Source organism: Oppia nitens, unplaced genomic scaffold (assembly GCF_028296485.1).
Source record: "Oppia nitens isolate AA-2021 unplaced genomic scaffold, nextdenovo-longstitch-racon4-pilon3 scaffold3_pilon_pilon_pilon, whole genome shotgun sequence".
Lineage (NCBI taxonomy): Eukaryota > Metazoa > Arthropoda > Arachnida > Sarcoptiformes > Oppiidae > Oppia > Oppia nitens.
The window spans coordinates 7,884,641-7,900,844 of NW_026533221.1; the positions used below are offsets into that span (position 1 = coordinate 7,884,641).

Here is a 16,204-nt window from a genome sequence, read left to right on the forward strand (position 1 = left end):
TTAATATAACTTATTATAGAATATAAATTAAGTTTTTTAGTAAATATTAAATGGGTGTATGTATTGTATAAACTATGTAAAATAAAAAATATTATGTAATATAATACTTGCAATAATGTAATATATTAAAAAAAATATTTTTTAAATTTATTTTTAATATTTCAATTCTTATTATGATAGGTCACAGTTTATAATATATAAATTCATTATTATTGTTATTGCCATGTCTTCGGTTAAGTAATGGATTTTTTAAATGTCTTTTATTATTTTTATAACAATTTTTGTGTAAAAGTTAACTAAATTTACAAAATTCTGTTCAATTACATAAGTTTATTAGTAAAAAGCATTAAAATAAGGAAAATAAAACTGTTAGAAATACATTTGTGATGCTATTAGCAAATATTGTAAATATATTTTATATACAGGTATATAGATATTTATATTTTTATACATTTAATTTGTTTTCATAAAAATTTCTAAAAGTCTGATTTTGTTTGTAAATCTTCATTGACTTAAAATTAAATTATATTCTTTTATATTTCTATCAAATAAATGGTTTATATTTATATTTTTAATAAATTATCTTTTAAATAATTTGTAAGCAATTTGTTTTAAAAAAATTATTTAATATTTTTACATATTTACAAATCAGAGGATAGAAAACAATGTTTTCTGATTTGATGATAATTTATATGACGTTTAGTGTAGTGAATGACAGACTCAGTCTCTCCTCCCACTTATGACTACATCTCACTTCAAACTAAGCCATCATTCAAAAAGCGGTCAAACTATTCATTCATAATATTATCTCTTTTACTAGTTTTAAAAATATTAATATTAGTTATTAAAACATTTAACAACTTAATACATATTATTTACTAATTGATTGATTTATCTAAATATTTGTGAGTATCATTTTTTATTTTAATTAAAATCTTTTAAGTTTTATTCACTGTATAAAACTTATTTTTTATTAGTATTACTGGAATTTTGTAGTTGTTTTATTGAAACCTTAACTATAATAAATATAAAATATATTATTATAATTCATTATAAAAATTTATTTTAAATATTAAGACTTATATGTATATTCTGTATAAAAAATATATACATAATTTATAAATACATTAAATAGTGTTTATTATTATAATTTAACAAATGTTATCAATTTAATATATAAGTAATCTTAATAATTAAAATATTTATATTATTATATAATTATATTTAACTTTAATTCATTTATTTTATTCTTAATTTTATAATACATCACAAATTGATTTAATTTATTAATGTTATAGTTTAGAAAAATATAACTAATATTTAAATCATTTTGATAATGTATATTTAATTTTAGTTGTGTTGAACTGTAAATATACAGTTTTTAAAATATACAATATAGTAATATATAATTAGTATAATTTAAGTACATTATTATTTATAATTCATAAAATTTAAAATAAAATTTTTAACTTTATAAAAATATATTAAAAGTTTATATATTTTTTAGTATAATGTATTTACTGTATTATAAAATAATAATAGTTTTTTATATATCTAAGAAAATAAATTTAGTTGAAAAAAATAAAAATTATGAATAATGAAATTTTATATGAAGATAAAAACAAATTTAATGTATTTTTAATCTTAACATTATTGAATTCTAGTAAATATCAATTGTATATATATTTATATCAGTTTTTAAAATGTTTAAATATTTGTCATAAATGTTGATTTATTATTATCTAAAGATAAAAATTGCATATATAGTATCATATTTTTAAAACTAAAAATATAATAATAACCAAAAGACAATTATAGTTTAAGTAAAGTTTAAATATATAATATAAACATATGTTAATATCATAATACAAAAAATAAGTATATATTATTAATAACTTGATCCATCACCAATTGTACATTTATAAATTATACATAATATAAAAATATTTATTTATATTATGTATAAACAATATATTTAAATAAATATCAATATATTGTTTATGACAATACATATTAAGTATTTATGTTACAATTTAAAGATATAGTGTACTACAGCCTAGTTTTTATTGATGTAGTATATTATAATATCGATTGATTATTATGTTATTTTTGCACATAATTTAAAAAGCAAAAGTAAAAAGTTTTTTTTAAAGAAAAACAATAAAACTTTTAAATGATATCAATCAGTAGAAATTTCGAGGAAATAAATATATAACTCAATTTATAGTATAAATATATTTGAAAAAGATTATTCAATTTGATATAATTCAGTATTATATAAAAATATGATATGATATAGATTTTAAATATGAAATACTACTGTATTTAATTCAGAAATATTAAAATTATTTAAGTATATAATGGAAAATTTTTAAAATTTTTCATATTTTTGTAATAAATTCTTGATAAAAAATATCACAATACTTGAGGGATTTATTCAAAAAAAGGTCAAAATATTTTATTTAACAATAAAATTAGCTAAATATTGGGTATATTTAGAGTTCGATCAACATTCCCAGAAACGGAACTTCCCTAAAAAATTCCCTCAAAATTTTCCGGAAAATATGGAATATATTTTATTTTTCCTCCCTTGAGCACAAGAAAACAGATTCCCTAGTAATTCCCAGCGAGTAGGGAACATAAAGAACTTTTGGAAAATAAAACGAGGGATGGAATCTGATCTAACCCTAATATATTATATTATTTAAGTTTAAGTTAAAAACTCCAGTTTTCAAACTGTGACAAACAAGTGACAAACTGTTATTATTAAAGTATTTTACAACAATAATCATTTACAAAGTATACAAAATTAGTTATTCAACTTAAAAATTTTGTTATTATTTATAATATTGTATAATAATATATTTTCTTAATTTTTTAATAATATCATGTATTATATATTCATTTGTAAGTATAATATGTAATTTTATGTATGATTAGAATAATTTCAATAAAATATTACATATAATACAATAAAGTATATCATTAGCAATTTAAAAAATATAAACTCAAAATCAAAATGGTTAAATTTATTTTTTAATTATTGATATATAAATAGAAAAATACTTATGTCTATGAAGTCGCCATGTTAATTTTTATTTTATTAATTTAAGTTAACTTGTAATACACTATAATTATCAGTAAACCAAAATATTATTATTAATTTTAAAATAATAATTAATTAATTATTAAATCATATAAAATTAACAAAATTAATACTTAACACATATCTTGTAAGATATTTATTCTCTTTCACATAACATTCAATTAAAAATAATTTATATGAAATTTTAGAAATTCTAACATTTTTAGTAATGTTACTCAATCTAAAAATCTTTTAATATAATAATAAAGCAAAAATTTTATTTTAAGAAATTTTCTCATGGTTATTTAGTAAAAATTTCTATTTCCATATCTTTACATACGAATAAAATTGATCTTTAATTTACAATATTGTTTTCGTATGTATTAGTAATCTTCTATTGAGTGCTTAAAAAATAAAGTGATACTATATAGATGCTTAAAAATAAGATAATATATATTTATATAATGGCACTTATTAGATAATGCTTTAAAAATATTTTGTATTTATTTATATAGTTAAATAATATATTTAAAATCCTTTGTAAAAATTGTTTTTTATTTATATAAAAAAATCATTCATTTTCTATATGAGTTAAATCTAAAATCTAAAACAGTTTTTTAGTAATACAGTAATCATATAAAGATATAGTTCAGTATTATGTTTATACAGTACTATATATAGTTTTATACAATATGAAATTTTATGAAATTTTAGTTAATTTTAAATTGTTATTATATTTTATTATAAATTATCAGAATATAATTTTAAAAGTTTTATTTTAAATGAAATAATTTTTATGTTGCATGTATATAAATTTTAAAAATTAATGTACAATAGCATAATTATAAAAATTAATTGCATCTTTATAGTAAAAAAAACTACAAATACATTTATTACAAATTTAAATATAAATTATATTCAAAAATATTTTATTAAAATTAAATATGAATATATAAATATAATATATATTAACAAAATATAGTATATCTATAAAACTATTTATTGATAATCTGTAATTTTTACTTAAATTTTATTGTAATATAAAATATATTTTTGTTATATCTATTATAGAGATAATATATACTAAAATATACATTATCTATTATTTAAATACTGTATAAAGCATGTATAAAACAAAGTATTTAAGTATAATAATATAATATAATATGACACCTACGAATATACATAGTTTTATAGTTTTATAGTAATAATTTATATATCTATATATTAATATTATTTATGCAGAATTTTATCATCCGTAATGTTATACCCAATCTTAACCATAGCGTGTATATTATTGAGAGGACAGTTAAGTTTGCAGAGAAAAGAAAATCTGGTCTTAAAGGATGACCCAAATGTTATCAATAAATCAATCAATTGGTGTACTATTGAAGAGTTCTCCAGATTATTAAACGATAAAATTGCTTTAAATAAAGCCATTGAGTTAGCGGCTCACAGACACAGGACTACTAAACAACTATTTGTCAACGATTTCATTAATAAAGCACTCAATGATAATCATACCGATAACAACAACAATCATACAAATAACAATAAAATCAACATTAAGGACAAACAAATTCAAATTCAAACTCAAGATTCTGAGGTTATTTATATTTATTATATAAAATAAAATATCTATAATTTTTTGACAAATTTTCATATAACAATATAATAGTAATCTGAATTGTGAACTATTCAATGATTTATAATGTTATATATTTAGTACATGAATTTATTAGAAATGCCAATTTGCTAATAAATAAATAGTATTATAGAATATAATTTATAAATAATCTAAATAAAAAATTTATAGTTAATGTAGTCATTTAATCATTGTTTAACTATAATATAATGTAGATTGTGTAAGTATATGATTTTATTATTAGATAAAAACTATTTTTATAACAAAATTTACTACAAATTATTTATAATTTACAAATATATTTCTATAATTTACGATCACTATTATATATATTTTAGAAATAAAAGTATTTAATTACATGAATCACATTTAAATACTGTAGATTTCTATAACTTGCTATTATATATAACTATAGTAAACGTTTATAGTATTTTGAGTTCAATTAATATCATTCAGTCACACATTTTACTGTATAGTTAGTTAATATTTTATTAATTATGGCCTATAAGTTATCAACAAACGTGATCTGTTTTTATAAGTCTCAATACACCTAATGAATGAGTGCTTAATCAAAGTGTGTAAAAGTGTGTAAAAAGTGATGCTTTTGCTTATCAATGGTGTGGAGTAAAGGGTGGAGTTATGCGCCAAAAATTGGAGCATCACTTCAGTCTTATTGTAATTATTGTTATTATTAATAATAATTAAATTTGAGAGCTCTATACTTATTAAATTAATCGATAAGTGTTACGCAAAAATTACTGAAAATAATAATAAAAAACTATTTTTGATTTTAATTACCTTCACATCCATACGTATTAAATATTAGTACTTAACAGTTATATACTGTAGTATTATCATTATATCATTTTATAACTTTATGTATATCAGGAAATTCACCCACACCTCAAAATACATATAATTTAATGGGTGACTATAGCCGTACCACAATTTTTCAAAATATATTAAATAATATACATTTTACAATTAGATTTTAAAATTATAACCAATACAAACAATTTGAGTTTGAATCAGTTTTAGATAAAGATAAATGTAGTATTTAAAAATCAAATAAAAAACTCATTGTTTACATATAAATTATAATTGTTATTTTAAAATAGTATATCTATTCATTAATATTTATTTAAATTAAATAAAAAAATCTGAATATATTTATAGTTATCACAAAAGTATTTGTTTGCATTTGTTTAGTAAAACTTATTTTGAACTCATTATTCAATTGTGACGATAGGCTCACAAATATATTAAATAAATATTTTAAAAAATCAATCTCACATTTTTGATAATACCATAAAATACAGTATATATTTAACACCATTAAACTAACTAAATTGTAAAATTAAACTTAAATATATTTATTTAATATACACATACATTATATATAATATTAATTACAATATTATAACTTGTTATAAGAAGTTATTTTTATTAAATCATTATATTGTATAATATAAAGTACAGTATAGGTAACACATTATAATACTACTACTGTATTACAAATAAACATTGAATGTTTTACACACAAGTATTTAATTTCAAGTAATTGTCAAATGTTTAAAATAGTTATCTAAAACATGTTATTTACAGTAATATATTATTTATTTAGTTTAGTTTTTTATTTAATAAATTGAACATGGCTAAATATAAAATTGACAAAATTTGATTAATTTTAGTCCGATATATCACAAGTGAGAAATGTCAACCAAATACCAGACAATATCAGATTTCCCACAATTAGTCACAAATATCATCCAATATTAAACACTAACAACAATAATGGCTATGATTTTGGATCTCAAATATCTTATACATTGCCGCCAACGGAGTCTCATTCATCACCTAAAATGGTAAACAATTGGTCACCATTTGAGGCATCTCTACATATATCACCCTTTCTTCTTCCTCATAGAAATATTAAACCTCCGGTAAGAATGCTTTTCTTTATAATCAAATTAATTGTTTTGTTGTGAAATATAATTGAAATAGTTTTGTTATTTTCATACATAAAAAATTAGTTTAACATATTCACTGAAAATACTCATCAATTTTACTTTGAATACAATAACTTTAATAATTATTTTTATTTAATTGATTGATAGCCCGGCGCTAAAGTATTGGTGGAGTTTAAGGGAAAAAAAAGAGAAGTAACAATAAGTGTGAGTCCATTAATGACTGTTTTGGAGGCTTTAAAACAGGCAGAGATTAAGTAAGTATTAGTTTTTTAATATATTTTTCCAGTTATCTGCTAAACAATTAAAGTATATACCAAATGATATATTGATAAAACCGATAGATTTGAGAGAACATACAAACTATATCTTGAAGATGGGTTAATATCATTTTGGTCGTCACCCATATTGAGCTGTATTATTGTCGATAGGATCAGTACTATACGTAACACCAAATCTATGATGTGGCAAATAAGTATCATTGGAGATAATGGACAGGTATTCAATTAAAAAATTTAATGTTAAAGTCTAATAAAAGTGATAACAATTTTTAGATTGAGTTTCAAGACTTTTGTTTGCCGGCTGAGATATTTGTGAAGCCGGGCTCTACCATAAAGTTGGTCTATATTTCAGTCCAAAACTAACACTTATTTTATGTAATCTTATTATACTCTCAATGCATTTAATCGTAGATTTAAAGTCATCATTAAGTCTATGAGTAATTCATTTTTAAACAATTGTTATATAAATTGATTTTTTCCATTAAATCTAGTCATTTAAATAATACAAAATTTATATTAATATATCATATTTAATGTTTTAAATTAAGAAATATACTTTAGTATATGAGTGTAAAGAGGTAAATGTATGTATGTATGTGTGTGTGTGTGTGTGTGTGTGTGTGTGTGTGTGTGTGTGTGTGTGTGTGTGTGTGTGTGTGTGTGTGTGTGTGTGTGTATGTGTGTGTGTGCGTGTGTGTGTGAGTGAGTGAGTGAGTAAGTTAATAATAATTTGATAAATTAAAAAATGTTGTTTGATGTTTTAATTATTTTTTATTTACTTAGCGAAAATTAAATTTTCATATAATTACCTAAAGAGTGATTTTGGGTTTTTTATTTGTAGTGATAATAGTATTGATTAAACAAACAAAAATATTTTGAAGAAATCTAGAACTTCGATGTTATAAATAATACAGACTTTTATGCTTATAGTAATATTACTTGAATTATGTATTAAAAATTATAAAACAAAAATTATATTATATTATAAAGTGGCTATTATTTTCATTGTTTAATATAAATTACACTTATATAAAATAACTTATAATATTAAATATGATAAACACATAAATATATAAATTGTTGATAATAAATATATTGAATATTTGATTACTAAATCATATTTTTAATTAAAATCAAGTAATTTATTGATATATGAATATAGTGTGCAACTGTTATCTTTTATTGCTTAGAATAGCAAATATATGTTTGTATTATAATATTGCAAAATTATTATTATCTTTGTTTAATTATTATACATGTATTAAATATGATTGTTTTGATATAATATTATAATTGACATAAAATTTGTATAAAATTACTTATAATTTTAATTAATAAACAATAATTTAAAACATAAATTTATTAATTTTTTAAAATTAAATTAAATAAGAGCATATAGAAATAAGTTATTAAATAAATTATAAACTTATTTAGCATTTAATAATATATTTAACTAAATAGTGTAAAAAAAAGACTATTTGATTCAACGTATTGCACGTATAATTGATGTTTAATCACCAATTGAATGATTATTGTCGACCAGAGTTGTCACTCTTTGAAACGGATCCACTTTTTTCGTGAGATTTGATACGACAAGAGATAACAAAATAGTAGAGAAGCAGAAGTCCAGTAAAACAAATGATGCAAATTATGATCAAAATGATAAAATCCCACCAATTCTTTGACTCAAACATATTATTTTACAATTATTATTATTATTATCACTTTTTGTCAAATTATTTACTAAAACATCAACAGTTTATTCATTCATTAAAATTTTAAATAATAACCACTAATATATACGTTAATCTCGCGATTAAATTTATTTCAATATTTAAATTAATGAGTTATAACTTATAAGTAGTGTTGGCAAGTGATGGCAAAAAATCTAAAATAATTGAGAAATTTCTAAAAGAAATTTCTGTCTATATAATCACAATTTTAATTTATTTTTTTCTCAATTTTTGCTATATTGTAAAAGTATATTATAATTTATTAATTATAACTAAATATTGTTATAAATATTTTAATTGACATTCAAGATAACAGAATTATTCAATTAATAAAAATAATAAAATTTTGAATAAATTTTATAACTAATTATAATAACATTATTTTATTCATTTGAAATATAAGGATCCCATTTGCATAATATTGTTGCTTAAATTATTTATCAATAATATAGTATTATAATAGCTTTATATGAGGTTCCTATAGAATAACAATAAAGTAAAATTTCTATAAAAATTTATTTCTGAGAAACTTTCTAGAAATTTCTATTTGCCCATCTCTACTTATAAGTAATTAGTATAATATAAAGTTTTAAAAAAAACTTAATTTTAAATATATTATAATTTTAACAAAAAAGTTTATATAAAAATAAATATTATATATTCTAATTATGTATAAAATAACAAAACAATTTATAGTTAAAATGTCATTAATGTCTATCATTAGTTTGTGTAAGATTTAAAAGTTGTAATACTCTTTGAATTATATCTTAAATTTATTTTTCAATTTTTATACAAAAATGTTATATATTAATACAAATATACTGCATATTACGATACTATTTTTGTATAAAAATAAGTAAATTGAGTAAATAAAATAAAATGTAAATATAAATACATTTTTACAACATTCATTCATTATTTACTTAGTTTTTAATATTATTTATTATCAGATTTTATTAATGAGAAACATTGAATATGATATAATATAATAACATAGTAATACAATAATTTTAATATGTTATAAAAATTATTTTAAGATATTTAGTTTATCTAGCTTATAAATTTATTCAAAATTTTTTTAAAAATCATTAATATATTATATTACTTTAATAATATATATCAAATAATTTTATAACAATAAACTTAAAGCCTGTAAAGTAAAATAGAAATTAAGTAAATACTTAAATAAATTTTAAACCTCTCTCTCTCTCTCTCTCTCTCTCTTTCTTTCTTTCTATCTCTCATTTATTCACTTTTTATTTTCTAATTTATTCAAAAATTACTTATAAAAATATCGGTATTGTATTAATATTTGAATATATTTTGAATACAGTTTAAATACATTTTGAGTTCTTGTATAATTTGGATTTTTTTTGACACTAGATAATTGAAAATTTAAATATGCTAAATTACTTTTAACCTGAAATAATATTATAGACTAAATTGCAATTCATAAAATAATATTTGATATTGATATTTTCAAAAAATAATAAAATTTTCTATTTGTTCAGTTTAAAATATAATCGCTGATTATTAATCAGTAATTTTATTTGAATATTTATTATTTTTATTAAATATTGTATTCACATGTTAATTAAGTTGACCTCATATAGTATTTTAAAATATTTTAAATATAATAATTATTTTTTTTAAAGAATAACTTTATATAAATCGTGTTTTTTAATGATAAATACATTTGTCTATTGTTATATAAATTATATACTGTATATTACATATTCTGTATTTTACATAAAAAATTTAACAAAACAAATATTTAAAAAGTATTACTTGTTATTAATAGAGTATAAATATTAGATTTAAAAATATAAACTAAATATTTGTTTTTTATTAAATTTAGCACAAAATTAAATATTAATATAAAGTTGATATTATATTATAGAAACAGTATTTGAATCACAGTTTAAAAGATGTTTCGGTTGAACATTAAGTCGATATGCGATTGCATTAACCGTTTGCTGCGATAATCCGTAAGACAATAATCGACCGAAAGTCAGACAATTAAGTAATTCATTGAATCGCAAGACTTCTGTCAAAACAATTATGTAATTACGAGCCAAACGTAAAGTTTCTATTTTTGATAGTTTTTGTATTTTGCCTATAATTATAAAAATTATAAATATTTATATATAATATATTATTCAAAATATGCAATAATTTATTATATATTTAATTATTTTATAATAATTGTAATATTCACACTTAACAGTAAACCATTTAATCCAATTTTTTGTTTTGAATTTCTATTAAAACATTTATTTTATTTTGCAAACAATTAGATTCATTTGTAAGTTAAAAACTGTTGTTACTAACTGTTACTAAAAGTAAAAAAATATTTATATTATCACTACATTATATGTCATTATTAGGGTTTGAAATGATTCACAAGGGAGGGAAGTTACCTAATAAAATCTCTCCAAATTTCCCGGAAAATATAGAAAATACTTTATTTTCACTCCCTAGCTCGTTAAAATAAAAAATATGATCTATATTATTAAAATAAATAGTACCAAAACAAATATTTTCAATAAAATTTCATTGGAATATTCAAAAATAAATTTTAAATCCATAAATTTAGTCATTTTATTTATCAATATCACTAAAAATAAAGTTTAATATAACATTTATACTGAAGTAACGTTATAATAAAATGTGTTATTTAGGATTTAATAGATGTTAGAATAAGGAAATACATTTCCTAGGAATTTCCAGTGAGTAGAGAACACAGAGAACTTTTTTGAAAATAAGAGGAGGGAAGGAATCATTACAAACCCTTCTCACTATATATATATGTATTTATATATATATTTAATAATAATACATTACATAACTTGTAATATTTATTTATTTTACTTTTATATATTTTTCTTATTTATATAGACAATAAATATTTAACTTTAAGTATAAAAATTTATATTTTATTTCTACTATTATATCAATACAATATATTTTTCATAAGAATTAATATCAATCGTTTAAATACCTATAATAGAGCTAAAAGTGTAATTTTTTTCTTATTTGCATCTCTAGTAGTAGTAGTAGAGGACAGACACACTAAAAAAAATTTAAACACGAAATATATAGACTCTATATTATTATATGTTTTTTTATATTATAGAGTATATATATATATATACCAGGGTTGCTAAAGGTTTTCGATTTCAGGGGAGTATAAGGTAGGGTAAAATGGCAAAAATATCGAAAAAGCATGGGGGGTATAGGGTGGGGTGAACATTTTTTATTGCATTTTTAAACAACAATTTTTACCAAATTTGAGTAAATTCCCAATAAATTCCCATTAAATTACCACTAAATTCCCATTAAATTCCCAATAAATTTCCATTAAATACCCACTAAATTCCCACTAAATTCCCACTAAATTCCCACAATCTAATTATTTTGTTTACATAAGCTATTAATTTATATTAAAACTAATTTAATATTTATTTTTTAATATAAAATTTTACATAGATGAAAAAAACATTTGGCGCCGAAAATTGGTAGGGGCCCCTTAACTTTTTGGATTTAGACCAGGGGGGGTGTAAGATCTAAAAATTCTCGATCTCAGGGGGAGTAAGAGCTCTTACCCTACCCCCTTTAGCAACCCTGATATATAAAGTATATTTTATTATATTTCAATATACTGTACTGTATATAGATTATCACAAAATATTAAAAATACAAATAAATCATATTATGCTATCAATAGTGTTTGAAATTAATTTTTAAATATAGCATTTGATAATAAGTCATTCACTGTTAAAATAAACTTTAAATAATTTTTTGAAGTGAACTAAATTGTATATACAGTATTGTTAATACCGGTAAACTGTATAAATGTTTTTAATAAATAAAAATTTAATAAAATAACAAACTTTTGAAAATTTGAGCCATTTCATATTTGTTGACTTAAGTTATACAGTATAAATAATATTTAATAATTGAATACTTTATATTAAATAAAAATAACTAAAAAATAAAAATAAATTTAATGTAATTGAATTATTTTGAAGTGCAAGTGAATGTAAAAATATCAATACCTGGATTTGATCCAATAGTGATGCTATCAATGGGTATATACTTCCGGAGCCGATCTAAAGCGGCATTCAAGCCATGCATACGATTCCGTTCTCTGGCATTGGCTTTAACTCTTCGGCTAAAAACTTTAGAGCCATTACTAGACTTACTATTTCTTGTGACTATCATTTCTGTGACAATACTGTCGCTAAAAATTTGATTATTTTTGAAACCCATTGTCTATCATTTTTACATTATATGGTTAATGCCATACAATATGCAAAATATAATATTACGATAACATAAATAATAATAAAACAAAGTTAAATGTAAATAATTGACACCTGTTTAGGCGATTATTACATATATGAGTAAACGTTAGGTTATTTTCGGTAAAATTCATTATTAAATTGTTTTAAGTGTTTTGTAAATAAAGTGATTTTCCTTTAAAAAAATATGATAAATATAATGGTTTGCATATAATTTATTTAATATTGCAGTTAGTATTGGCAGTAGTTGCAATAAATATAATTAAAATTTTATTTATGATATGATATTATATAAATAATTTGAATAAATTGGCATATAAAGTTTTATATTTATACAAACATAATAATAAATAATATACTGTTATATAAATCCATCTATTAATAAAAATTGTAATATTAGTCATTAATTTTGCTTCAAAATTAATGTAAAACATGTGAAATGCGTTAAAATGTTAAAATAAAATTAACAACATTAATGAAACCATTATATTATAAAAGTATTTAATGTAAATTTAAATAATATGATGAGTATGTATAACATTAAAAAAATGTTGACCTGAAAAACAAATGTCAAAAGTCTTAATCAGGAAATGTTAAACAAAATTTATTTTTGTTTGATCTTATATAATGACAAATAGATTTTGATAGATTAAAATAATTTAAGTAATTGTCTTAATTAATTTTACAAAAAAATATTGCTATGTTAATGACTACAATTAATAAAATGCTAGTATTCAAAGTGCTATATTTGGTACAATGCAAACATCAACTTTTTTTTATTAAGATTCACATTTTTATTAATAATATTTTATTAATGTTTTAATAATAAAGTTAATAAAAACATACTGCATTTGTAATTAACAAATTTACTTAAAATGTACTAAATTGTTATGTAATTGGATAATAAATCTAAAAATATCTTGATGGAAACATTACAATAAGTATTAAATAAAATTTAATTATTTAATATAAAAAAATACAGTACATTATAAATTATATATACTGTACTGTACTGTACAATAGTAATAGACAATTATGATATAATTAGATGTGATAGTAATATTACTTGAAAAATTATTTTCTGATAAATGTAAATAATAACATAATAATTAATAAGCTTAAGTAAAAACGTAAATTAAATAATAATTTGCGTCAATAAGGATTTAGCAAACATTTAATTGTTAAATAATTATATAAAAATTTATAACAATTCAATTCAGTGAAGTTAAGAGTGAAAATGAAACTAAATATCAATTTAAAAGGCATTCACAGTATTGGAGTGTTTCTGTTATTGTAATAAACGTTTTGTTATATCGATTGAAGTGAAACACTATTTATTTTTAAATGATTTGATTATAACAATAATTTTTATGATTACTTATAGAGAGACTCATGAGCTTTGGATTATCAAATAAAGTCAAGAGTAAACATAGTCTCCCACTTAAAACATATCTTAAAATATATTAATATATATTTTTTTATAACATTAGGTGATTGCTTTAAGACAAGACTCAGCCAGTCCTGGGAAATCATTTATTTAATTAATTTTACCAAATATTACTTAAATCTATTGCAAAGTATTTTTAATAAATAAGTTTATTAAATAAAAAAACATAAATTATTTATTTTGTTTATGATTTAATTTTATCGCTGACACACATTTTTATATATGTTTGTATATGTTATACATGTATTTAATACAGTCAAATAATTTAATCAAAAATGCGGACAATGTATTGGATATTGATTTTAATGTCATTTATTTCATCAAACGTTAATCAGAAAAGTAATTATACATTGGAGTCAAACTACTCAACAAATAATATTTATTTAAATCTGAAAAATGAGATTTTTTTGGAGGAAAGTACTGTACTTTGTAAGTATTGATTGATATATTGGCATTTAAAAAATTTTAATAATAATAATTATTAATTGTGATTAGTCATATTCTGATTTATAAACTATATAAGCAATATATAAATATATGTAAATTAAAAAATAATAATAAATCAAAGATACTTTAATTATAATCTTTATAATATATTATAGAAAGTAAATTATTTGTTTATAGTTTATAACTTATTAATATAACAGTAGCAAAAATAATAAATAAATATTAAATTTATCATTAGTAAAAATACAATATATTTATAAAAATTTTAATAAAATACAATTAAAGTTCAATAAAAAAAAGTTAAAAAATATATGACAAACTTTAGAAACAAAATTAGTTGAACTAAAATTAAACAATGTTTTGAGTTTTACCATAATTGTAATACAATTGATGATAAATATATTCTAATATAAGTCAATGGAACAATGACCTTGGTTAACTTATTATAATTAATTATAAAATAACACAATTGGCTCATTTGATTGATACAATTGATGGGATAGCGCTTGACTTTTGTGCACTTTATTATACTATAAATCTGATTTAATATCACTTTAGTCTAATAATAGATCAATTGGTATAAATTGCATTATTATAACATAACATAAAAAATAATGGCATTAAATTGATAAATGAAAATTTTAATACAATAGAATATATACTGTATTTAAATAGGAAATTTTATTTAAAAAATTTAATATAAACATTAATGTACAGTACACTAGTTTATTTTTTTTAAAATATAATGAAAAGCAAATTAAGTTAAAAACTTAAACTTTATTTAAATCTTAACAATAAACATTAAATATAAATATTACATAAGTAATACTTTACTATTTCAATATACCGTAAATATTTAATAAATAACTTCAACTTATTTATTTCATACCTGTGATTATAAATTTTTCAATTATATACCTTTAATGTAAATTTTTATACAACATTTATAATTATGATTAAGTGCATGAAGTGAGAAATTTTTATATATTGTTTGTTATTAATACAGTAATTGCATTATATGTAAAATTTTCAGTAAACAGATAAAATATAATACAAATAACATATAAAAGTAGTAATATATAATAGTATATAAAATTGACAATAAAAACAGTAAAACTTCGAATAATATAATTTATAATTATCATTAGTAGTCATGTAATTTTATATTTAAACCAATATATACCGTAATAAAATTAAATATCATAAATATTACATTTATTAGGTTGATAAATTAATATGAAATACACAATTGACATATTTAACCTTTGATATACTGATGTTAATACTGGAAATTT

General features: G+C 19.2%; 2 protein-coding genes across 2 annotated transcripts; one reads left to right on the forward strand and one right to left on the reverse strand.

Moving 5' to 3' along the window:
* The first annotated feature begins 844 nt into the window (after nucleotides 1–844).
* Nucleotides 845–7,495, forward strand: LOC128958462 (uncharacterized). The gene is made up of 6 exons (XM_054304320.1): nucleotides 845–905; nucleotides 4,331–4,691; nucleotides 6,422–6,673; nucleotides 6,848–6,954; nucleotides 7,042–7,195; nucleotides 7,252–7,495. The coding sequence occupies exons 2-6, from the start codon at nucleotides 4,347–4,349 to the stop codon at nucleotides 7,339–7,341; spliced, it is 948 nt and encodes a 315-aa protein (XP_054160295.1). The 5' UTR covers nucleotides 845–905; nucleotides 4,331–4,346; the 3' UTR covers nucleotides 7,342–7,495.
* Nucleotides 7,496–10,600: 3,105 nt separating this feature from the next.
* On the reverse strand, nucleotides 10,601–12,935 carry LOC128958094 (neurogenic differentiation factor 1-like). The gene is made up of 2 exons (XM_054303909.1): nucleotides 12,770–12,935; nucleotides 10,601–10,827 (listed from the first exon to the last, which is right to left on the reverse strand). Exons 1-2 carry the CDS (start codon nucleotides 12,933–12,935, stop codon nucleotides 10,601–10,603), a joined length of 393 nt encoding a protein of 130 aa, XP_054159884.1.
* Nucleotides 12,936–16,204: the final 3,269 nt, after the last annotated feature.

Excerpts from the sequence above, each read along its gene's own strand:
- LOC128958094 (XM_054303909.1), bottom strand. The coding sequence starts at position 12,935 with ATGATAGTCACAAGAAATAGTAAGTCTAGTAATGGCTCTAAAGTTTTT. Across the intron at positions 10,828-12,769 it reads CACTATTGGATCAAATCCAG|GCAAAATACAAAAACTATCA; the intron begins GTATTGATATTT and ends TTATAATTATAG.
- LOC128958462 (XM_054304320.1), top strand. The coding sequence starts at position 4,347 with ATGTTATACCCAATCTTAACCATAGCGTGTATATTATTGAGAGGACAG. Across the intron at positions 4,692-6,421 it reads TTCAAACTCAAGATTCTGAG|TCCGATATATCACAAGTGAG; the intron begins GTTATTTATATT and ends GATTAATTTTAG. Across the intron at positions 6,674-6,847 it reads ATAGAAATATTAAACCTCCG|CCCGGCGCTAAAGTATTGGT; the intron begins GTAAGAATGCTT and ends ATTGATTGATAG.